Genomic DNA, 24,380 nt, shown 5'->3' on the forward strand with positions numbered 1-24,380 from the left:
GCATTGAACCAAGTAAGCAAAATCAATCTATTTTCCAATACAAAATTGACCAAACAATACATCCAGCACGTTTTCCACGTCTATTCGACCAGTAATTCTGCCCAATGCATTAGCCGCCTGCCTCAATTCCTCTGCAGAAAGCACGATATCCTCCTCTGGCATATCTACAACACAGACTATTAGCAACATGAAAGACACATCCAGTCAAAACTATACTTGCTTAAGAATGCTTCAAGGTGTGATACACAGTGTTCCAAATGTTCTCTGTGTCGAGCTTGAGTGATCAAAACAGGGTTTGCAATAGTAGAGTCGAATCTACAGCATCAAACATAAGTATACGCTACATGTTGCAATCAAAGATAAATACATACTTTAGTTTCAAAATGTCAATCATTTGCTTCAAAAAGACATCCACGCCTCTACCCGTTGAGCAGCTCATTGTCCAAACTTGCTTGGCTCCAGTATCCCTCTGTATGTTGGTTACTAATTGCGAGAGATCGTTATGACTGCAGATATCGTCCTTGTTTAATACCAGATAGGTATCCTTATCAATGACACTACGCACAAGTGGATCCAGTGTAGGCAGACCAGTTGCAGTGATACCTTCTAATGATAGCAAGCAAATCTTTACATCGGCCGTGTCGATCCTGTAAAAGCATTCATTTATCATTGCTCTTTTCTTATTCGCCTGTCCCTTTGTTACCTTGCTTTTGCTCTCTTAATTCCTTCTATCTCTACTATATCAGAAGATTCCCGTAAACCAGCTGTATCGCATACGACGACAGGATATCCGCCTAGATCCAACTTGACTTCCACTACATCTCTGGTGGTACCTGGTATATTGGACACAATGGCTGCCTCCCTCTTGGCTAAACGATTCAGCAGCGTGCTCTTCCCTGCATTCGGTGGTCCCACAATAGCTACTTGTATACCATTTCTGACAATCTCACCTACATGACTGTCGTCGAGATGAGAGCTGATGGACGTATACAGCTTTTCAACATCATGTATCACTTGATCCATGACACCGTCTTCGATATTTTCGTCCTCACCAAAATCAATGACGGCCTCTGTAGTGGCCATGCATTTGATAATCTGCTCTCTCCAATGCTCGTATGGCTTCCGCAATCCTCCTTCTGCTTGACGAAGCGCTAGTCGATGTTGCATTTCTGTCTCTGCGTTCAGCAAATCCGCCAAACCTTCCAGTTCCGTGAGATCCAATTTATCATTATCAAAGGCTCTGGATCGTTGGGCTGTTAGCATGACGGTAAATTTGTTTAGTGTTGCGCTAATTACCTTCGAGAAAACTCTCCTTGTTCTGCCATACGAAAACCCTGAATATGATGCAGCGCATCCAGGACACTTTTGACGACAGCATTTCCACCATGGATCTGCAATTCAACAGAATCTTCGCCTGTGAAACTGTGTGGTCCTGGAAACCACAATACAAGTCCTCTATCCAGAATTTGTCGTGATATTGGGTGTCTAATGCGCCTGAAGTAAGCTTTTCGTGGGTCTGTCACTGTTGATTTCGCAGTTGATGGTAATGTCATTTTAGAAATTGCCTACACGCAGTGTTAAATTGCAGAAACACACCAATGTGGACCAAGCTACATACTTGTTTAGCATTGTTTCCCGATATACGGATAACAGCCACACCTGCTTTACCAGGGGACGATGAAAGTGCATAGATGGTTTGCGGTCTTGTCGTTATACAGCGAATTTTTCGAGAAATCGATGGCCATGGCAATGATTTGACAGCTCGAAACATGATGAAAAAAAGAAATGAGAATGAGGAAAAAAAAGCACAAGATGCGAGAAACGAAACCCCGGCTGTTGCAAACTTTTCTCCTCCTTTTCCCTCTTTACAACATGCTGCATTATCGACCTTTCACTCAAATACTTAAGCAAGCCATTGCTGTAGACAGACACTTGACATTTATCAGACCATTTGCCTCATTAACGACGACTATTAACCATGCTAAATCAAGCACCAAGAAAGATACCTCTGCTACAGATACACTCTCCAATCGACAGAAATTTAATCAGATCCAGCCCCCCATCAAGCTCTATGAGAAGCTTGAAAAATTGGGATTTGGCACTCTTTTGAAAACCAAGCGCTACTCGGGTTTGCACAAACAAAAGGCAAGACGAGATCAGCAACGTCAACAGTACACAGAACGTGTAGGACCTCCTCCTGAGCCGAAATATGCTGTAAGTTTAGAATCCATGTCAATTCGCACTGCCTGTCATTCATCAGCAAACAGTTTCCTCTGCTTTCATTTTTTGCAGGAGCCAAAGTGCCTACATCATTCCCACCTGAATCATTAGATGAAATTGCATTTGTTGGTATGTTGTTGTGCTGCTTACGTTGCTAATGCACTCACAATGTCTCTCAAAAGGTCGATCCAATGTCGGAAAATCCAGTTTAATCAATAGCGTAGCTGAATCGAGCGTTGTCAGAACATCAGATAAGCCGGGTTTGACACAGCAGATTAATTTCTACAATGTTGGTACACTCTTTCATATGATTGATATGCCTGGCTATGGTTTCGCCTTTGTAGATGATGCAGAGCGAAAGCAATGGAGAGAGTTGGTAGGTACTTGGGCAATTGTGGATGATTTGCCTCTCATACTCGTTATTCAGATGGAAACATACATTACAAAACGAAAAACATTGAAGCGAGTTTATGTGGTACTCGATGCTCGCCATGGCGTCAAAGTGGCAGATGTTGATTTCTTCAAAATGCTCAACAGCAAACAAGTTAAATTCCAAGTTGTCTTGACGAAATGTGATTTACTAGTGTTGCCCAACTTGGCTAAGCGTATTGTCACAGTGGAAGATCATATTAAGCAGCTTCGAAATGCAGTGAAAGATGTGGTTGTGGTTAGCTCAAAAACAGATGCTGGCATCAATCAATTCCGAAAAGAGATGCTCTTTTTGATGGGTCATTTACAACCCAAAGAGTTTTACCAAGCAATCCAAGCAGCCAAAGACGAAAAGGAGGCTAGAAAAACCAAAAGCCTAAGCTTCAAGAAATGAGCACATTTGTATTAGAGTTTGGTTTTTAATAAATAAGTGAAAATTTGCATAATAAATTCAGTTGTGTAGAAGGCGGACAACTTTTGAATGAGAATATAAAATAGAGACCATAGAGTATTTAAATAAGGAAAAAAGGAGGAGAGGGAGGAGGAGGAGGAGAGCGGCAAGAGACAAGGAAGAAGCAGAAGACTGTACATATAATTAGTAAGAAGAGGGAAAACATATATAAATTGAGATGATCCGGTTTCAAATGAAATATATAATATCAGGTTAAATAGCAGTAGATTAAATAACAAGAGCGCTATGAATGGTTCCAGACCACCACCGTCTAGTCTATGTAGAATAGTGCCCTTCTTTTTGTTGCTGTAATTGGCGTCTTGAAGCAAGTTGCACCATGGCAACAGCAGCGTCAACCTCGACAATACGTTCCTGATGTGGTTGCTTGTGCTGCGATGAAGTTGAATTACGAGGGATAACAGAACGCAGTGGAGGCAAATGTATAATTTCTTCATTCAGCGGAGAGCTATTGTGTGTAGAGGTAGTAGAGGATGTTGCCAGTGGAGGTGGAGGTGGAGGTTGGCTTGCCAATCGAGCATAATACTGCTGTAATGATAAACGTCTTGGACCATTCAAAAGTTGATGATGATGTGGAGAGTCATAGCGAGGATCTGCTGATTGTCTTCTTAAAGGTAATGTATCGTCCAAGCTCAATCGTCTGCTTGTGTCTGATTTGAAAAGGGAAGATTGAGGGGGTGGAGAAGGTATCATGCTATCACGGTGATAATTATGCGAACCACCATGGCTGTAATACGCATAATTTGGCTGTTGGTGATGAGGGTGATGAGGGTGATGAGAGTGATGAGGGTGATGAGGGTGGAGATGCTGTGGTGCGTGATCATAGTAAGCATGCCCAGCACCATGGCCATTGTTATTAGGACGGTGGTGATCATACGATTGGTGAGGGGGTGAATAGGGCACGCTTGGTCTACGATCAATATGTTGAAGGTGATGATAAGAAGATTGACGGCTATCACTATTTGATGTCATTGAGCTATTCATGCTGCTTCTTCTCTGTTGCAAATAATCATAGTCTAGAGACGAAGGCCAGGGTGAACGACTCTGAGGAGGATAGATGGTGCTTGATGCATTGCTGTAAGGTAAAAGCATGGAGGACTGGTGGGGCTGGTGAGCATGATGGCTGTATGGATGAGTGCCTCTTTCATCAGGCAGCTCCAGGACATCGTCTTGTGAGGATAGCTTTCTTTTACGAGATCCAGTCCTATCAGACATTCAATGAATTAGTAAGACAAGAAGCCAAGGGGAAGCAAAGGGGAAGTGGTTACATTTGTACACGATGTTCCTTTCGTATTCTGATTCTTACACCTTGGTCAGAAAATGAACGAGAAAGAAAGGTCGATTCTAACACGCCAGGGAAAGTTTTTGAAGGATACACTTGAAATACGTTGGAGTAAATCGATTTTAAATTGGTTGCCCCGTATGTAGATATTTCAAACATGGAGAATTTTAACCTAAATTGGCCTTCTAGTTTGACAGAAAGATCTCCAAACACAAAAAAACCGCCGTCTGCATTTGTAGCGCTTAGTAAATGCCTTGTAATCTGATCCCTATTACCTTACCATGATTGTTAATGTCTTTGAGTTTGTACATGGAAGACGATGTCTGCCCTGAAAGTGTATTTTGCGTAGAATGGACAATGTCTTCATGCGTAGATGGATTCACTAGAGAAACACTCATGAACAAGTAGGGGTTTTGTAAAAAATCTCTGTTGTATGAAATAAGTATAAGGCAATCAATGACCAGCTATACATATTCTGCTTACTGCGTCTCTTGAGCGTTCGAGTTGTCTAATTCAATCTGTACAATTGGGGGAGGATCAAGTGTTCTACGATCTACAATATCATTCGTTAGTGAATGTTGCTTGCTTCAAGAATATAACTACCTCTCTCATTATTGGTACTAAGGCGAGTCTGCACAGGCTGCTGTCGAATCTTGAGTATAAAGCGCCTATGAGAAAGCATGAGTTAATGATATGATTTGATGCAGTAGCGACCATTTCGTTTTACTCTGGGATGATTTGCTGGATGGCAGTAGAGTAATTGGGTATATATTCGTAACTATGTGAAACACTTCCTCTGGACATGTTGTATTGGGTATTTAATGATCAGGAAAAGAGAATCAAGCAATATTTTTAAGAGATATATTTAACGAGAGGTGTGCAAGAGTAGAAAAGGAGCGTATGTATGTGTAAAGTAGAATCCGGAAGAATCAACGGCTAGTTGAGATGTCTTTTGAAAAGATGTAATAATTTAGAAACAAAAAGAAAATGGAAAGAGGAAATCAACGAAACAGCTGAAAATGATTGCTTTTTTTATAAACGAATTGACTTTTTCATAGAACAACCATATGTATGAAAGCATCAGTGTTGAATCAGGTTACTATGATTTTTGCATTAATTTTATGAGTTCATGCACCGGGGAAAAATCAGTAGTGTAAAATAAAGCTCTTTTAAAACTGACTGGGGGAGAGAGAGAGAGAGAGAGAGAGAGAGAAAGAGAGAGAGAGAGAGACAATGTGTGCGTGCAAAAGACCACAGCAAAGAGACGCAGTACTTGTGTGTAATTGAAAGGTGCATAAATGATCAACTACTGGCTTTACCGCCGTTGTTATACCCGAGAGAGATTATTACCAACGCACTTGCTACAGTTGGAAATGTGCTGCATTCTATCATCGGATCTCCCTAGCTTAATCCAAGTATAGGAAATCTATGTGTAGAGACATCCAATAATCATCGCGCCATAGCATACAAAGCGATTTGACAATAGTTGAATAAAAGGAAAGCAGATTCAGCTAGATACAATGACCCGAGAACATCAACTTGATTTCAGTGATGCTAAATCGACCAAGCACTTGTCATGGCCGTTCGAATTCGGTAACCTGTACAGAAATTGGTTCCATCTCCTATATATAATCCCACTGCTACCATCATATAAATCAATCACAGGCAATTTATTGTTTAAAGGTATAGGAGACAAGAAACGAAGCAAGTAAAGAGAGAGGGGAAGCATGATTTCTGGGGTAGTATCGTAGAGTTTAAAACATATAACACTGTTTAATACTTGCTTTCTTCTCTATCCCGTCATTCAAACTGTAGAGGCATGACAATTTAGGCGATGATGATGATGATGTTGTCGATGATGATAACCCAAAATTTCATGGCCTGAATACTGTACCATGAAATCGGCTCTCCCGGCTTACCATTCGTTTTTGTGTGAATAAATCTATTTGCTATATTTAGGAAAACATGTATTTTTGTATCTTGGTAGACCATGTTATCAGACATCCATTGCTGCGTAGTCATGACACACACACACAGACAGACACGAGAGTATGCTCTTGCAATTAACCTGCGTCTTCTTTTGAATGAATTGCCATGATCGAAATGGTGTGCCTTTTTCGATTTGGTTCATGGATACATGACTTGAGATCATAGATGAACCTAAATTGAATCAGTATGAACCTTCTCCGTTGTTCCTCCTCTTCTTTGCTCTCTTGCCTCCCCTGAACACTCTATCTCGGCAAAATAGGGAACATGATTTATGCCGTTTGATACAAGGTGCTTGTTCTATACAAGGAGAGCAAAGTATATAACGTTGCGAAGCATCAAACCCTTCTTTTCTTATTTTCTCTGTCCTGTAAATATCATTTCCTTCAGCTGAATCAAGCTCTTTCTTTCCTCCTTCCTCAGGAAGATGCATGGACACATGCATTAAGGGCTCTTGTATATGTTTGGGCAAAGACCGTGTTTTGGTAAGGCTTGTCAATGACAAAACATGCTTTATCATCCTCGCTACTACAGCAATGTGTCTGTTGCATGAATCACTGATATAGGGGGGATGCGTAGCAGAGACTGTGTGCTCACATGAAGCTTACTAAAATGAGGAAAACCAACAAGTCGTTTAAGTGTTTCCCAGATCACTCTTGTCCGAATATTTTGGCTCAGTAGCATGTATACATTCTCCTTTGAATAGAGCACTCATAATCCAATCAATCTTCGATATCTGATCGCTCCATCTTGGCAAGCAGGGAAAGATTTCTTCAATGCATTGATTGCACAGCATTCAATAGTGCCTTCTTTTTGTTGCTGTGGTCATGATTTTCGAAAGTCTTCATTGAGCCAATTGTTCAGTTGCATTTGATCGCAAATTCTGGGCCCTGAAAAAAAAAAAAAAAAAAAAAACTTTCCGCTATATACGGCCACTACTTTGATAAGGTACTATAGCATATAACTGTGCTTTGACGCATGAGTACTAGAAATTTGGAACGATCAGATCTTATACATGTGACAGAATGTTAGATCTCTACCGAAAGGTCAAGGTGATAAAACGAGTAGCACAACATTTAGCCTTGAGCGGATCCTATAATAAGACCACAGTGATGGTGGCTTATTGAAGTGCTTTTCTTTTGATTTATCTGGAATATTTTTTTAATTAATCTTCCTGTCAAATTAACATCATGGCTCCAGCATCAAAGAGAAAGAGAGGAGGAAACAGCACTGTAAGTGACAGTTTGATAGTTCCACAAAGCGCTTAATTTAACTGATCTATTACTGCTCTATCTAGACTGAAAACTTCAAAGACGTTCGTCAAAAGATCAGAACGCTGGAAGCAGGTTTAAGCGACAAATCCAACTTGAACAACATTGTAGAGATCACAAAGTACACCAAAAGCAATAATGCACAGATTGCGCATGCTGCCATACACTCACTCAACCGTGTATACACATCACTCTTGATGGCTGGCGATTTGAAAAAGCTGAAAAACGCCGATGAATCATCTGCTAAAGCCAAGGTCAATGCCTGGCTTCGTGAGCAATACAGCGACTATTTGGCTCATGTCAGAGGTTTGCTGTCCAGCGATGAGCCCGGTCTTCAGTTGCCAGCCTTCACTATTTTGATGAACAACATCAAGTCTGAATCAGAAAATTTCATGAACACCAATGGATCTTACCATTTCGCCAACAATGTGTACGGTCCCATTGTCAAGGAGATCATCTTCAACACCAACTTTAATGAGCATTTGCGCAAGGAGGTTGTGGACAAATACCTGAATGTATACGATGATTTGAGACACTACTTTTTGAAGGACGCAGCGTAAGTACAACGAAAGTGTTTGCAGGGAACGCTGATGTTGACATTCTGATTAGTGAGTTGATGGAACAGGCCTATGAAAAGAAGGAGACCGCCAAAAAGCAAAAGAGCAGCAAAAAGACAAAATTTTCTACAGAGGAGACAGAGGCTGGCAATGGCCACCTTGGTTTAGTTGCAAACAATGTATTTGCTATCTTGGAGAGCATTCGCACTATGCCAACTGAAGCATCCGAGATTGATGAATTCTGGACCGTCAATCCATCTGTATACGATGCCAAACCCACCACCAAATCCAAAAAAACAGACGATTTATTGGGCGATGAAGGATTACTGTCGGATTCAGACATGGAGGACACGGAGCAAGATCAACCAACAGCTACAAAGACAAAAAAGAGAAAGCATCCACTTTTGCAGCTGTCAGTACACAAGCGTGGCTTCACTGACTGCTGGCTCAAATTGATGAAACTGCCCTTGTCTGAAGAAATGTACAAGAAGATTCTGTTGATTTTACACAAGCGCATTTTGCCTCATTTGTCAGAGCCCAAATTATTGATGGATTTTTTGACAGATTCATACAACGTGGGCGGTGCTGTCAGTTTATTGGCTTTGAACGGCTTATTCACATTGATCACAGAACACAATCTGTAAGTGCTCGATAGCTGTGGAGTGGAGTTTTAGAGGACAATGGCTAACAATGTACTGTGTAGGGACTATCCTGATTTTTATACAAAGCTGTACTCTTTACTGGACAGAAATGTAATGCATGTCAAGTATAGATCTCGCTTCTTCCGTCTTTTGGAGCTTTTCTTGTCGTCTGCGTAAGTGGTACCCAATGCAACATGTAGCTGCAGCGATGCTTACATGCTTTATTGTGCTATAGATACCTTCCTGCTGCACTTATTGCTGCCTTCATCAAGCGTATGGCACGCTTGTCCTTAACTGCACCTCCTGCAGCCAGTGTCATTATCATCCCATTCATCTACAACCTCTTGAAGCGTCATCCTACATGCATGAGTTTGATCCACAGCAACAAGGCTGTTGAAGAAGCCACTGATCCCTTCAGCATGGACAATTTGAACCCTTATGAATGCAAAGCCATCGAGTCATCGCTTTGGGAAGTGCAGACCTTGAGCCAGCATTACTATGCAAATGTGTCAACGCTTGCTAAAATCTTTAGTGAGCAATTCTTGAAGCCTAAATACAACCTGGAGGATTTCTTGGACCATACTTATGCAACAGTAAGTGTTTGTTCATATACGCAGATCTATTTCTTTGTTTACTCACGTTGATATGCTAGTTCTTTACTACTGAAATTAATCGCAAGAGAAAGAGGGAACCAGCATTGGCAATTGACAAACCAGCAGCATGCGTTTGGGAAATCTAGAACCTTTGTTTTATATATTTGTAATACATCATGTGAAATAATTAAAAGACAATAGAATGAGAGTGATTTTTTTCGTTGTAAAAGTACAAAGTAAAGCGATGATGATGCCTTTTTTTTTTTTCGTAGACGAGTGTGTCTACGCTTCGGATGACTCTCTAATTTTGCGTTGCTTCGATGAGGACCAAGCTGAGCAGCTACCAAAATACTGTTACTTTTATTTTAACCCTCAACCTACGCATGAGAACCATTGGTATTAGCTGTGGATCTGACTCCTACGCCATGTCGCACATCTGGATACACGTAAATACTTCATATACTAGCAAGCAGCATGCTAGTATTACCACTTTCTATTCAAGATTGTATCTAATACAGCCAATTTTGATACATTTGACGAGTGATTTCTCGAGTCAGAAGCCGCTTTAGATTGTCAGAATAGTACCAAACAATTGCTCTCATCTGGCAGTTACTTTCTGACACCTTTGCTCAACTTTTTGGGGATCAAAAAAAACATGGATAAAATTCGACCAAAAAGCATGAGGTACCCCTCATGGCTTTCATCAAAAATCAAACGATCGTGTTTTTGACCTTGATAATGAAGACTTTTACTATGTTATATATTGAATCAAAACGTTTCTATCGATCCAAAGCAGCTTCTGAAATCATTTTTGTGGGACTTTGATACGTAAAATTTCGACTTTTTAACCAGAAACCTCTTTTCATATTTTCGTGAATTACTCAATAGGTTTATTCAAAACATTTATCTTACTTGGTACCGTTGGATGCGCCTTGAAAAGCACTCCAAGAATGTATTAGGAAGCATCGAGGGATCACCATATTTTATATAGTCGAATCTGGCAAAATAGTTCTTTTTTTTTTTTTTTTTTTTAAATTTTGTTTATTGATTGATTCGCGTACACTGAGAGTAATAGGTCAGAGTGAAGAGGCGAGTGCAATTTAGATAAAGAATTGGATAACTATAAGCTAACATATGAAGAATAATATACTAAACTAAACTGTATAAAAAAAAAAAAACTATCTAATAATTGGCTTTGGATTACAGGAGGGAATGGCACTGATCTTCCGCAATGGTCTGACGAACACTGGTTCGAATACTGGCCAATATCGCTGTATGGTCCATAGGAACATTGTCATAGATGAACCTCATGTGGGCAAGCCACAGTTGACCAAGGGTGATGATGAGGATTCGGAAAGGCTTGATTCCAGCAATTTGGCAATACCAAACGTTGGAGAAATCAAGTTGCAGAAGAGCCTCTTTAATATCTAGAATCGAGGTGGTAGGCCACAGAAACTCGAAGATGACTCCCTGCCAAACTTTCTCTTTAGAAGGACAATGAAAGAGGAGGTGACTTGGGGAATCGTTCATAGACAAACAAACTGGACAGAGAGGAGACTCAAAGACTTTGGGCATAATAAAATGCAAAAATCGACGGTGAGGAATTCGACCCAGAATGAGACGGTATATCACATTACGTTGGACAGTGGTAAGAGACAGGGACCAAAAAAATTTCCAGCTGGACGCAGAGATTTTGCGCAATGCCAAAGGAGAGACCACAGACGAAAGGACAGCCCGACGAAATGCCTTAGCCGAGGCCTGAACATTACCAAGAGGTTGATCATCAAGGAGACGAAACTGCTCAATCAAAGGAGCAAATGAGACGACTGAATCCTCTAAAGGAGCTGGGCTACAGACTGGCTCGAAGTAAGGTTGAAACTGTAATTTCCCTGTCGCTAGGCCTTTGAACACTGTGGAGGGAGTTCTTTTCCAGGTGAGCAGAGAGGGGTCGCGAGTATCCTTCCAATGGACGAAATTGAGCCGGGAATCATACTGAAAAACGTCGGCCACCATCATTTCTTTGACACGAAGAGGAAGCACGAAGCTGGAGGAGGGAGGGACAAACACTGCAGCCTGCAGTGGCAACGCCATAGCAGTAGCTGTATTAATGCGGGCAGAGCCAAAAGAACGAGGGAGATAATCAACAGCACGATATATCATATCCACAGTGCCAGTTCGTTGTTTCAGTAACCCTTGAGAACGAGACGAGGGAAAAAGCAAAGGGATTTGGTGAAATTGGCAGTTGTTAACATTTCGAATGTGATGGCTGAGAAGAGATGACACAGGATGGGCATCAATGGTGGATTGATCATACACCAACAAAGGTTGCAACCATCGAAAGTACAACGCCGAAGCTTGTAGCTGGATGTCGATCACCCCGAGACCACCTTGTTCCTTTGGGAGAGTCCAGACAGACCATGGGATGACGGGGAATATGTTCTTTCTCAAAAATTGTATGGCAAGAGATCTCAGCTGTTTGAAGTCTGCCAGAGTCAACGGAGTAACCCGTAGGATGTACCAAAGTTTGGAGAGCAAAAGAGAGTTCAAGACAGTAGCTCGACCGACAACCGACAGTGATCGAGTAGAATGTATTTGAGTGGCAATTTTGATCTTTGTTACCAGCGAGCCCATGAAGTTGACACGTTGGAGACGACTTTGAACCAAAGGAAACCCCAAATAGATTAAAGGTACATCGTCTTCGACGGAATGTAGATGATTGATGTGGATTTGAGCCAACGAGGTCTCCCAAATATCCCATGTATCTCTGCCAGATACCGAAAAAGCCTCCACCTTATCGTAGTTGAATTTGGCATTGGAAGCGCCGCAATACCTGGACATATGTATTTGCAACCGAGCGAGATCAGCAGAATCGTGGACAAATACCAAGGCATCATCAGCATAACAAAGAAGCTTGGTTCGTTCAGTTCCTATAAGGTACCCTTGGAATTGACGATCGTTAATAATGGCCAACAAGAAGGGTTCAAAAGCTAGATTGTATAGGATTGGAGACAGTGGATCACCCTGCTTCAAACCTCTCAGTTTCGCCACTTCGGACGATAAGTGTCCATTGAGGTTGATGCGAATCAGGTTGTCACCCATTAACTTGTAGATGCATTTCACCAAAGGACGGGGGAAGCCAAATTTCAGCAAGACGTGCCGAAGGTAGTCTAAATTTACACGATCATATGCCTTTTCTTGATCAAGGAGAAGGCCAATATCAGCATCCAAAGAGCCAAATGTAGGATCGTCGTCCCGTTGTTCCGCAACTGTCCATTTTCGTTGTGCGTCTTCCATGATTAGTTGACAAATCATACTATTTTCAGCAATATATCGTCCTGGGATGAATCCTAACTGGTGGCGGCTGATAAGCTGGGTAGAGGCGTCCATGATACGCCGGTTGATGCATCGAGTAAAAAGCTTGTAATCCGAGTTGGCCAAGGATAAAGGTCGATAGTTTTTCATGTGAGCTGGATCGCCTTTCTTGTACAAAAGACACATAATGGTTTCGTTCCAAGATTTAGGAAACTTACCCTTCTGTAGAGCTGTGTTGAATACATCGGTGACAAGGGCATGCAACGGAGGATATTTCAAAACCAAGTACAGAATCTCGTAAGGCAGGCCATCTGGGCCAGGGCTGCTGAGTCTGCGGGTGTGTTTGCTATCTTCCAAGAGTTCTTCCATGTCGATTGATAACATCAGAGATTCCTGCTGTTCACTAGAGATTTTCAAATGACCAGGAATGGATCGGATCAAGGTACTAAGAGCTACTGAATCAGTTGGGTCGGGAGTAAATAGAGTAGAGTAGAAGTTAGTCGCTATGGTGGAGATACCCTGTTGATCGCGACAGAGTTCATCAGTAGTGGGGTCCCTCAATTCAGTGATAGAGCGCTGATTCTCTCTGGCCAAAGCTCTCCTCTTCAGGAAACCAGCAGACTTCTCACCATTTTCCCTCCAAAACTTGCCGGCTTTGAGAATCTCAATTTCCGCTATAGTGTGTTGCAGTAGTTTGATTTGAGTATTGACATGATCTAGGCCTTGGAAAACCAAACCTCTATGCTTGTGTTGTCTCATCATCTTGTTTCGCTTGGACAGTAACTGATGCAGTTGTTTCTTCCTCCAATTCAGATCTTCTAATTGAAATGACTTGATGAAAATCTTGACTTCAGCTTTTACCCAATCCCACTGTTGTTGAGGAGTAGAAAAGGATTTGATTAGTGTAAATTGCTCTTCATTAGCCAAGAGAAATTCGGCTAATGCCTTGCGAAACTGTCGATTGCGAGCCAAAAATGGGTTAGCCTTCCAGCTGCCAGGTCCTCGTCCATTGTTGTCTTGATACTTGAAAGTGAAGCCTAATAATTCATGATCCGTCCATTCTGGAGAGAGATACTGTTGATGGATACTAGGAATTTGATGATGAGCATTCGTACTGCAAAACACATAATCCAAGATGGCCGAGTTTCTCCCACTATGCCATGTTATCTGTTTGTCATCTCCAAAAATGTCAATGTAGTAGTCATCTAACAGATCCGTCCATTCCTTAGGGGCGCTAGACAATGTTCCGTCCATCCTTCGATCCTTGTATTGATAATTAAAGTCCCCCATAATAAAAGTGTTGTGTAGTGTGTTGGTAATAGTATCCTTAACAATGGGTATGTCAAGGAGTTCTGTATAAAAGGCTGATCGAGCTGATGGAAGCGATGATCGACCATATATGTTTAGAATAGTTGCAATTGGTGTTGTAGTTGTAGATTCCTGTATATCGCGAGTTAGGTGAACAGAAGCTAGTATATAGCGTCCCTCATCGATGCCTTCCGATATAAGATTAATTGTTAAATGTTTGTTGAGGGCTATGATGCCACAATGTTGTGTCCAGAGACTTGATTTGCTGATAAAATGATTATTGAGTATGTCAATTGATGTTGAGTTTGTAGCATGTGTTTCTTGTAACACCAGTATATCATATTCTAGTGTTCGAAGATATCGAATGAATTGTTGTCTTTTTTTGGGATTTTCTGATTTGATTAAGCCACGGCAATTGAGGGTGGCTATTTTGAGTTGATAGTGGATATTATTCATATTTAAAGATTGGTGGAAGGTGGTGTACCTGAAGGTGCAGGTGGTGTCAAATTCCTATCAATCGTATCCGTATCATCACCAGACATGCGCCTGGCATCACTGTGGGGGTTAGAGGTTTCAGCGTGTTGATATCTGGCATAACCGATATCTAAAGATCCTTCCTGGCGGGTTAACTTCTTCGCTGCTTTCGAGGGATCAAATTCAGGATGAGATCTGCGCACATCCTTGGAAACACTGTTTAATGCATCCGCATCAGAAAACTTTGTATTCGTGTTGTTCTCTTCCATAATGGTATCTCCAGTTATTTTGGTTTGTTGTTGAGAAGCTTCAGGGGAGGGTGCATCAGCATTAGGTTGAGGAGCATCCTGCATGATATGATCCTTGTCTTCTACTGGTTTGCTTCGACGTTCAGAATCGGCCCTCTTTGGAAGAGTAGGCTTGGCTCCCTTTCGTTCCTTGGGCTTAGCAGAAGTTCTGTCAACAGCACGAACCTTTGCAGGTACCGATTCTGCGTTGTTTCTATCACAATTCTTCGATACATGTCCACGTTTGTTGCAGTGGTAGCATATTGCCCATTTGTGGTAGTCTGGGCAGTCAGCACGACAGTGATCAGGTTTCTGACACTGGCGGCAAAAGGCTGGCATTTGATCCCATTGTAATAGGATTTGTCGCTGGTCATCTTCCTTCGAGCGGGTGTCCCAAATGATAACTCTCTTGAGAGGTTCCAAGTGTCGCTGTCCACTACATTCAACTCCAGCTTCATGTGAATCCATACATTCATTACCAGGAACATTGGATAAGGTGAGATTGAGGGTGACATATCCTTCACCTTGAAAGATACCAGTCTCTGTCTTGAAAATACCATGATCCAATACGTCTCCAAAACAAGAGAAGCGCTCCGCCATTTCTTTCTTCAGCTGGACAGCAGGAAGAAAAGGTAGCTTCTCCATAGTGATACGCACAATGTTGGCATCTTCGGTAAAAGAGGGAAAGCCCTTCAGGTAGGTCCCATCCTCCAAGGTAATTCCCTGTTCGATGAGAGTTTTTCGGCCAGCTGCATTTGGTAGCCAAAGAGTTTCCAAGAATTGGTGACCAAGGTAGTGTCTAGTTTGTTTTCGATATCCTAGAAAATCCTCATACAGATCATCTCTTTCTGCCTCTTCATTGAACTTGACAAGTGCCTTGTCCAGAAGAGTTCTATCTTTAACTATAGTCAAGTCTATGAATACCGAGTCCTCTTCTATACCATTCATGAATGGTCGAACCATTGCAATAGGTTTGGGAGGAGTGGTGTTAGCTGCAGACGCGTTCTGGATCGAGTCGGCAGGAGGGGTGATCAACGTAGGGTTGAATGAAACATTTTGCTGTTGTTGTCGTAGTTTGCCCTTCTTGTTGTTGCGAACGACATGAGTCCACAACTCAGGAAGTGGGTGTTGCGATGTCATTGATACAAAATAGATTGTAAAAATACCCAAAATTGATTATAAGCAAAATAGTTCGATCAAGTCGAAAATCATCAATATTTGTCCAATCTAGAGCAGACTGAGATTCTGAGTTTGAAATAGTTTTGGCTGGTGGACAGGCTGGCAAACTCAAAGCAATAGTACTACTAGATGCTTTTGAAGCCAATAGAAAGCAGTAGGTGACGAATTGCAGGGTATTATTATCGTTAGCCATGCTATTTCTTTTGAAGTCTTGCATCTAATAATGCTAGTCCATCAAAATACTTGTAAAATCAACTTGTTTCCTTTTTGAAATTTTGAAAGTGTGTAGGAACAACAAATTTATTATGTTAGGATATCGATGTGATAATTATGCAAATAAATAATTGCGAATGCTGCTTAGTTTGGACTGAATATCACTGATACCATGTAGCAATCTTCTCATGTAAGCCCGCTTGATTTTGAGCCATTTCCTGGAAAGATACAAGCAAAAATTCCATACCTTCTGTAACATAGCATAGCACTGCTGCCAGTAACTCAAAGGTTCGCCTTGCCGTATGTTTGCTCGAGGCCAGTCAATCCAGATTGCCTTCATATGCCTTGAGGTGACCTTGTATGCGGTTCTTTTGACATGGATGGTATACTTGTGGTCGGGATGCAATGTATTGTAGTAAGGTCCTCTCTCCACATGGATCGATTCATTCAGAGCACGATAAGAGTTTTGTAATTTCGCAACCATGATATCTTTGGTATGAAAGAGCTTTTTGAGCATGTACATTTTGGTATAATATAAGCTTTCATTTCGTTGCGCATCGAGGAAAAGCTGTACTCGACGATATGATGTTCTGTTCTCGTGCAACGCTGTTGAGTGAATGCAATCACGGAAATGGAAGTTTAGATTCTGGTAATACTGTTGCCAATACAATAGTTCAATTTCTCGAGTCATCATTTTGAAGTTGTGTTTAAGCATTAAACTGGCTATTCTTTGCTCCATCTTATCTTGCTGGTATTGGCACGGTTGCTCGCTTTCGGGCAATTCAAGTGGTGTATTCCATGAGCGAGCAAGAGACTCCCATTCTTCCGAGTGCAATTTTATCGTTTTCACAAAGTAATTGGCGAGCTTTGTTGAGTTATCCTGGTATTGTAATAGCAGTCGATCTACCACCTTTCTTTCGTATGGCGATAATGTTGATAGAAGCCTGATGTATGTTTCGTTCTGTATACTCAACGGTGGCATTGGAAAAGCTGGAGGTGCGATTTTGAGGCTTCTGTTTGTCAGCAATATATACACAAAGCGGATTTTGTCTAGTAGTATCACCGTTGTATATCTCACTTCCAGGGTTATAACGTAGTATGTGTAATTGGCGTGAGCAAGCATTTTTTCGAGCGCATTTTTACACTTCCATTTTATTCTTCTTGAATAGGAAAAGGGTTCCAGATGCTTGCTTATGCCTGTGTGTTGGCTAGAGTTGCTGTGAAGTCTCGAGAATTGCAACGAGAATAGGATAATGGCGCACAATAGTAAAAGTAATTTGAAAATTCGCATACAAACTGTGTGGAAAGAGAAAAAAAGTCTCAAATTAGATGTGTAGCCTCCCTCCCGCAAAGTGTATTTATGCAAAAATGTGTTTGTAGCACCATTGACATCATTTCAGACCATCAAGTCCAGATGAAATATCTTTATTAGCGTGTAGGGGGGTATACAGCATAATATCATTCATAGCCAACACCGAGAGGCTATCCCATAGCGTCATCCTCCACATCAAGTTCCTTTCTGGCCATTAGACCTCTTCCATGACATCAAAATTGAAATTAAAGATAAAATTGGGGTCATTTGCAAGATTGGGATGAAAGTCCACATAGACATCTGGATCAACGTCGTTCATAAACGTATCGTAGCAGAAATCAAGCCAATCTTCATCTAGCATGCCTTGTCTTTCAGATGAGCTGCCTCTTAAATCACAAACATATACAATATCGTCGTGGTAATGGTTGAAATGCCTATAGAATCTATGCTCTACGAAATGTCTAGGCGTAGGCGTGGGAGATGGACTTTCCGTTGATGAGACCGCGTTTGTTAAGCTAGATTTGGCGAAAGAGTTGGTATAATAATAAATCAAAAGCCAAAGTCGAAGAACTCATATACATTTATTTCTTGACAAAAATATCAGAGTGAATTTGACGGCTTTGATTGCAATGTTGCGTTACTCTCGTTGTCTTGATAAACAATGGACAAGATCTTTAGAATGCTACTCAGAATTGAATTCCATGATCGAATTCATAGTAGTCTTCGTTTATCTCTTAATGCTGATGACTATCGTATTCGCAAAAAAGAAGCTCGTGGTAATGATAATAGCCTACAATGTCACAACAGGCTGGCTTCAAGTGATGATGGTGTCTGTGGATATGTTGCTCCTGATCGGTTTGACGAGAGCATGTGCCTCCGACAGTGTTGGTGGGAGGCCTAGTCGTTGCTAGATCGACGGTCGATCAATTGATGCACTCGCTGGCCACACTGTAAAAATGCTAAATTGACACCTCCACAGTGATAAACATCATTTCTGATATAGTTTCGTTGTGTTTCGCTCAAATGGTACATCCATTCAATTGAGATTAAGCAGCGAATTATGACTACCCATGGAGCGAGTAATGGCTGGATCAGAGGGTGCTCTGGTATTCAACTGCTTGCAATGTATCCGGAATATGCATTATGCCACATGTCAAATAAAAGAGCTCTATAAGTTGAGATGAGCAGAATGAAAAGCCCCAAAAACCGCATGTCAAACCTCAATTATAGGCATCTTCGTCTTGCATCAAATATTATTTGGTACCTGCGTCCATCAACAAATGTTACATTTTGTGAGACGGAGCTTTGGTTTGTCCAATGTAGACAGATCATGGAGAGCATTTAATCAAATTGTGCGTGCGGAGAAATCTCTTTATCTTTTGACATGCAAAACGCAATTTATGTGTACCATATCGATAATGATAGTGTTGTATGACTCATCTCAACCAAACAAACAGGTTTCAATTTATATAGCGTTTCTTCGCCTGGGAAAGTACCAGCAACGGCTAAAAGATACTGTTGAAGGAATACCCAAATAAAGGAAATACAATACGGCTTTTATGTAATAAGCTTTCCGGATGGATTATAATCCAGTCCAGATTGATTTTCGCACGCCAAAGGAGCGTCTTGTATTCCAAGGATATGATAAATCCATTACTCTTTATAGAATGCACTATGCTTTCATTGGCTGCAGCTGACAAATGCTTGAAAAGCAAAAAGGCTCACGATAGCCTGATTGGGCAAACTAATGTCTTGATGCAATAGTATATAAACTCCAGCATCATCTTTACTTCATGTAGCCTCTTTTTTTTTTCTCTTTTCTTTTGCTTTTTTCTCTTTATATATTCAATATCATGTCTGGTGTATCAAAGCTCGCTCAATTCGGTAAAAAGCACATTGCCAAAGGTATCGGTAGATCTACCGAGCTTGTCATTGACAAGGCAAAGGGAACCTACGTCTACACTGCTGAAGGCAAGAAGTATCTCGACCTCACCACTGGTATTGGTGTCACCAACACTGGTAATGTCCTTATTTGTTTTCTGTTGGTCAGGACATGCTGTATATACTCACGCGTTTCGAAACATTAGGTCATTGCCACCCCACTGTAGTGAAGGCTGTTCAGGAACAAGCTGCCAACATGTCTCATGGTCAAGTCAACATTTTTTATCAAAAGCCCATGTTGGATCTCATTGATGGTTTGTTACCCAGAATGCCCTCTCCCAAGCTCGACACCTTCTTCTTTTGGAATTCCGGATCTGAGGCTGTTGAAGCTGCTGTCAAGGTCGCTCGTCATGCCACCAAAAAGCAAAACATCATTGTCTTCCAAGGCTCTTACCACGGTCGTACCTTTGGTACTATGGCCTTGACCACTTCCAAAACCATCTACAGCGCTGGTTTCTCTCCTTTGATGCCTGGTGTCCACGTTGCTCCTTACCCTTACTTCCAACAATGGTCTGCTCATAAGGCTGATCCCGAGAAGTTTTCTCCTGAGTGGTGTGGCGAAGAGGCTTTGCATCAACTGGAGCTTTTGTTGAAACAACGCTCTGATCCTCAAGACACTGCTGCTATTTTAATTGAACCTGTTCAAGGTGAAGGTGGTTACGTTGTTCCTCCCAAGAGTAAGTAGAATGGCTGATGTGTGTATGCGTGCGTGTAAAAAAGATAGATTGACTCACGGCTTGTTTGCTATATTAGACTTCTTGGACGGCCTTCGTAAGATCTGTGATAAGCATGACATTTTGTTGATTGCCGACGAAGTACAATCTGGTTTTGGTCGTACTGGTAAGATGTTTGCTGTCGAGCATTTCGGTGTTGTTCCCGATATTTTGGTCATGGCAAAGGGTATTGCATCTGGTTATCCTCTTTCTGCCATCGTATCTCGCAAGGAAATTATGGATAAGCAACCTCCTGGTTCCATGGGCGGTACCTATTCTGGTAATGCTATCTCTTGTGCTGCTGCCAAGGCTACTCTTCAGGTATTCGACGATGAGAAGCTTCTCGACAACTGTAATGTTCGCTCCGAGCAATTCTTTAAGGGTTTAAGAGAAAAACTTCCTGCTCTTTTACCTGAGGGTGTTACTGTTGATATCCGTGGTAAGGGTTTGATGATCGGCATTGAATTCATGGGTGTTCCTTATGGTTTCGCCAACAGCATTGCTGCTGAGGCCTTGAAACGTGATACCATCATCTTGACTACATCCATCTACGAAACCCTCCGTTTGATTCCTCCTCTCAATATCACCGAGGAAGAAACTGATCTTGCTCTCGAAAAGGTTGTTGCTAGTGTTGCCGCTGCCGTCGAGAACCTCAAGAAGGCTTAAACAAGTTTTTCTTTTCGTGATATATTTTGCTTTCCCTCTTTCAATAGATATTTATTTTCTCCTTTTCCTCTGTACGTAACATATAAACCCATAGTCAAATAAACTATTTTTGATTCTTTTATCATAAAGAATGTGAGAAAATGTGATCTTTTTGGTTGTAGAAGAGGCATACAATGCCCATACCAAATACATTGCGAATCAAGCCCTGCTAGTACATTCCACATTATTGTTCATATGAGATACTTGCCAGAAAGTTAGTCATAATAATTCCCAAAAAAAACAGTAGAAAATAGTCAGGCTAAGCGATAGTACAAATGGAAATGAAATAGCCTTCCTACGAGCTTCGCAAACTTTGATTTTATTCAGTACAGACAAGGCAGCACTATTGTCAGGCAGACGCCAAAATTAATTCAATCTCCGTTTGACATTCTGTCTTGATTTGTTGATTTATGAACTTTTTGGACTTGATTTGACCTATTTTGCCGGTGTTGTAGACATTCAAATACAAGCTTCGGCTTTGTATTTTCGTTGGCCCCACCCATTACTGGTTCAAGATCAAGATGTCATTGATTCCCATCCTGTGTCGTACCTCTTAAGCTACCACATCCGCAATGTTAATGGTTATCCCCACCATCAAATCCCGCTGCTATTTCCCTCTGCTCGTCGTACTAAGGGGTTGAAAAAGCAACGCACGGGAACTGTCGATATGTTATATCGTACAGTTGACTATCTTCCCAAGTCGTTTGATGCGGCCCCGATCAGTACTGCAACTGCTATGGCTCTTCCATTGCAGGCGGCTTTCTATGTTCCTTCATCCTCCTCACTGGTTGTTCCTCTTAAAGTCAAAGAGATGATGGTTTCTGATGTATTTCAGTACGATGCCCGACTTAACTTTGTACATTGGAAAGACACTCGTGACCCTTCCCTCCTCAGTTGGAAGCGAGCCCCTTCAACAGTGTTCAGAGGCCTCGCATCTGGCACCCTTAAATTCCAGCCCTACTTCCTCCCAGTGTGTAGCCCAGCCCCCCTTGTGGATCCTGGAGTCTCTTTTGCGCCGCTGGTGGATCAGTTTTGTCTGCACGATGGTCAACCCCTTGGAAATGCTCAGGCTTCGGCCAAAACATTTCGTCTGTCTGTGCTGTCGTCGATGGAACAACCCCTGGTCTTGCAGAATATCTCTGCTTCTCATTGGAAATTCTTTTGGTCCCTGTCTCTTACCTACATTCAACGTAATGTGATATACCGGCTCATCACAGGCTGTATCCCTTCTTGAAGCAGATTACACTACATGATGCCTGGAGTCTTCGAGTCTCACAATTGTCCTGTCTGCTTGTCTCCCAATGAAACTGCCAGCCACCTGCTCTTTGACTGTCCATCTAAAGAAAAGGTATGGCAAGGCGTCATTTTTGAATTCCTATGGCCCACCACGTCCATCACTGACATCAAAGAGGTTCTTCTGTCCCTGGACTTTTCGGATATCTGGTACTCCCAAGTCAAAGGCATCCATCCATACAGAGTCCTACTCATCACCCTGTCTCAAATATGGCTAGCCCATATGCGCTTTGTTTTTGACAACATCATCCTTGTCCCTGAGGCGATTCTGGTGAATATCCGCTCCACTGTTCGCCAGACAGTGGATGAGGATCAAATCCACTCCCTCTTGTAGTTTAGATAGTTTCGAAAGTTCTGTTTAGGTTAGTTTAGTTAATATTCTACCTTCTTTTTATTATTTTCTTTTCAATTGCACCCGCCTCTTCACTTCGACCCATTACTCCTAGTGTACGCGGCTCAATCAATAAACAAAATTTAACAAAAAAAGGACCTATTTTGCAGATTCGAATATATAAATTGTGTTAATCATCCTATACCCCCTTATGATTTCTTGGAGCACTTTTGAAGGCGCATCTAATGGCACTGGTTAGATGAGGTGTTTTGATTTAACTTATAGAGCAATATACAAAAACATGAAATGGGGTTTTTGGCGAAAATGTCGAAATTCTACATACCAAAGTCCCACAAAGATGATTTCAGGGATTGCATTGAATTGTTAGAAGCATTTTGAGTTAATACATGCTATAGTAAAAGTCTTCGTTTTGGAGGCCAAAAATGCGACCGTTGGATTTTCGACAAAAACCATGAGGTACCCCCTCATGGTTTGGAAACGATTTTGGGTGATATTTTTTTTGGTCCCAAAAAAGTTGAGCAAAGGTGTCAGTAAACAACTACAAGCTAAAAGCAGTTGTTTGGTGCTATTCTGGTGGGTTAAAACAACTTCTAGCGCGAGAAAACACTACCCGAATGTATCCATATTTCACTGTATTTTGAATACTTTTGACCAATAACGGAAAATGCTAGTATGTTATTTGCTCGTAAGTCAAGTATTTCTAATGGTGCAAATGTGGAACCTCGTAGGAGTGTTGGACTTATAGTGATAGGCTGCTTATTAGGCCTCTCACATGCTAGCTAAGAGCTGAAGTGTGAAATTTCGCTGTGCATTGACGATGCATTGACTGAATCTCTATGAGTTTTGCAACATTCCTTGGGCTTTCCATTTGCATTAAAGGTATTTTTGTATTTTTTTTTCTTGCAAGAGACGTATAATTCCACATCTAATTTGTTGGTTACGAAGGGTGTGCTTTGGAGAATTCAGCCAGTTCAAGGCATATATCAATTGAAAAATTATAGTATCTTGGGAGCTATTATTGGATCGAGTTTACAGCTTTCTGGATTTGCACCAGTAACGAACCAGCGGAAGCAGATGCGTGTGTGTGAATTCCAGGTAAACTTGCCTAATCTGAATCAGACACATGCCAGTAAAAACCCCCCCAATGTATATGCCACCAGTGGATGGGACATACTCTGTAATCGTAAATAGCAAGCGATAATAGTAGTGATACTATCGTAAATGCATTCGTCTGATTTCTCAGGTTAAGTGATACATGCTTCATTTTACAACTCAACCTGCAGCATCCATCAATTGCTCGATAGTGTGATTGAACAGAAGCTGATCGAAGATTTTTTAGGCTGAAAGAAATAAGCTCTATTTTATCGGCAGACATCGATGGCACAGCTCTCATTGAGGCTTTGTTGTATCAAGCCTTTCAGTTTAAATCCATGTTGAATCACAAAAAAATGATCGAGCCGTCATCTCGTTATGTGCTTTGACCAGTTTTACATTTGACGCTTTGATGTTGCATGTTGCCCCTAGTTGCAACGGATGTGAGATTGAATGCCAGGATCAATTGGATGTTTTCTTGTAACGCACGATATTCCAAAGGAATTGTTACAGTGTGTAAATAGAAGACTTCACACTGTGTGTATGGTGCTCCTCCTCCTACTCCTCCTCTTTTCGCTGCTCGTCAGTTATGGCTGCATGATGAAAATGGCGATTATAATGTAGAAACAAAAACTTGTCATACACCATTGTGCTACATTGAAACAGGGGATTTCCCCTATAAAGTGTAATTCCCGTAAAAAATGCTTAGATGCTGCTTGATTTGGTTTAGGTGCATTTAGGCACTTGCTAA

At 41.5% G+C, this 24,380-nt stretch overlaps 10 protein-coding genes across 10 annotated transcripts; 5 read left to right on the forward strand and 5 right to left on the reverse strand.

Annotated features, from left to right (window-relative positions):
* Nucleotides 1–27: 27 nt before the first annotated feature.
* On the reverse strand, nt 28–1,771 carry srk1_2 (MAPK-activated protein kinase Srk1; the record flags this gene model as incomplete). The annotated part of the gene is made up of 6 exons (XM_064821885.1): nt 28–164; nt 221–315; nt 372–647; nt 704–1,240; nt 1,297–1,565; nt 1,619–1,771. 6 exons carry the CDS (start codon nt 1,769–1,771, stop codon nt 28–30), a joined length of 1,467 nt encoding a protein of 488 aa, XP_064681571.1.
* A 101-nt stretch (nt 1,772–1,872) lies between these two features.
* On the forward strand, nt 1,873–3,043 carry ATC70_002513 (uncharacterized protein; the record flags this gene model as incomplete). The annotated part of the gene is made up of 4 exons (XM_064821886.1): nt 1,873–2,214; nt 2,268–2,349; nt 2,403–2,596; nt 2,648–3,043. 4 exons carry the CDS (start codon nt 1,873–1,875, stop codon nt 3,041–3,043), a joined length of 1,014 nt encoding a protein of 337 aa, XP_064681572.1.
* A 333-nt stretch (nt 3,044–3,376) lies between these two features.
* Nucleotides 3,377–5,204, reverse strand: ATC70_002514 (Tim44 domain-containing protein; the record flags this gene model as incomplete). The annotated part of the gene is made up of 6 exons (XM_064821887.1): nt 3,377–4,322; nt 4,387–4,627; nt 4,681–4,826; nt 4,884–4,953; nt 5,004–5,068; nt 5,128–5,204. 6 exons carry the CDS (start codon nt 5,202–5,204, stop codon nt 3,377–3,379), a joined length of 1,545 nt encoding a protein of 514 aa, XP_064681573.1.
* A 2,372-nt stretch (nt 5,205–7,576) lies between these two features.
* On the forward strand, nt 7,577–9,594 carry ATC70_002515 (uncharacterized protein; the record flags this gene model as incomplete). Its single annotated transcript, XM_064821888.1, has 6 exons — nt 7,577–7,618; nt 7,684–8,213; nt 8,267–8,854; nt 8,918–9,028; nt 9,091–9,448; nt 9,508–9,594. The coding sequence occupies 6 exons, from the start codon at nt 7,577–7,579 to the stop codon at nt 9,592–9,594; spliced, it is 1,716 nt and encodes a 571-aa protein (XP_064681574.1).
* Nucleotides 9,595–10,648: 1,054 nt separating this feature from the next.
* Nucleotides 10,649–14,050, reverse strand: ATC70_002516 (uncharacterized protein; the record flags this gene model as incomplete). Its single annotated transcript, XM_064821889.1, has 1 exon — nt 10,649–14,050. The coding sequence occupies one exon, from the start codon at nt 14,048–14,050 to the stop codon at nt 10,649–10,651; it is 3,402 nt and encodes a 1,133-aa protein (XP_064681575.1).
* A 476-nt stretch (nt 14,051–14,526) lies between these two features.
* RPS3_3 (40S ribosomal protein S3) lies at nt 14,527–15,969 on the reverse strand (the record flags this gene model as incomplete). The annotated part of the gene is made up of 1 exon (XM_064821890.1): nt 14,527–15,969. One exon carries the CDS (start codon nt 15,967–15,969, stop codon nt 14,527–14,529), a length of 1,443 nt encoding a protein of 480 aa, XP_064681576.1.
* Nucleotides 15,970–16,336: 367 nt separating this feature from the next.
* Nucleotides 16,337–17,203, reverse strand: ATC70_002518 (uncharacterized protein; the record flags this gene model as incomplete). Its single annotated transcript, XM_064821891.1, has 1 exon — nt 16,337–17,203. The coding sequence occupies one exon, from the start codon at nt 17,201–17,203 to the stop codon at nt 16,337–16,339; it is 867 nt and encodes a 288-aa protein (XP_064681577.1).
* Nucleotides 17,204–19,386: 2,183 nt separating this feature from the next.
* RPS1_1 (ribosomal 40S subunit protein S1B) lies at nt 19,387–20,853 on the forward strand (the record flags this gene model as incomplete). The annotated part of the gene is made up of 3 exons (XM_064821892.1): nt 19,387–19,552; nt 19,621–20,151; nt 20,228–20,853. The coding sequence occupies 3 exons, from the start codon at nt 19,387–19,389 to the stop codon at nt 20,851–20,853; spliced, it is 1,323 nt and encodes a 440-aa protein (XP_064681578.1).
* Nucleotides 20,854–21,559: 706 nt separating this feature from the next.
* ATC70_002520 (uncharacterized protein) lies at nt 21,560–22,126 on the forward strand (the record flags this gene model as incomplete). Its single annotated transcript, XM_064821893.1, has 1 exon — nt 21,560–22,126. The coding sequence occupies one exon, from the start codon at nt 21,560–21,562 to the stop codon at nt 22,124–22,126; it is 567 nt and encodes a 188-aa protein (XP_064681579.1).
* A 15-nt stretch (nt 22,127–22,141) lies between these two features.
* On the forward strand, nt 22,142–22,519 carry NEW1 ([NU+] prion formation protein 1; the record flags this gene model as incomplete). The annotated part of the gene is made up of 1 exon (XM_064821894.1): nt 22,142–22,519. The coding sequence occupies one exon, from the start codon at nt 22,142–22,144 to the stop codon at nt 22,517–22,519; it is 378 nt and encodes a 125-aa protein (XP_064681580.1).
* Between the last annotated feature and the right edge of the window lie 1,861 nt (nt 22,520–24,380).

This window comes from Mucor velutinosus (assembly GCF_035048745.1).
Source record: "Mucor velutinosus strain NIH1002 chromosome Unknown tig00000093, whole genome shotgun sequence".
Classification (NCBI taxonomy): domain Eukaryota; kingdom Fungi; phylum Mucoromycota; class Mucoromycetes; order Mucorales; family Mucoraceae; genus Mucor; species Mucor velutinosus.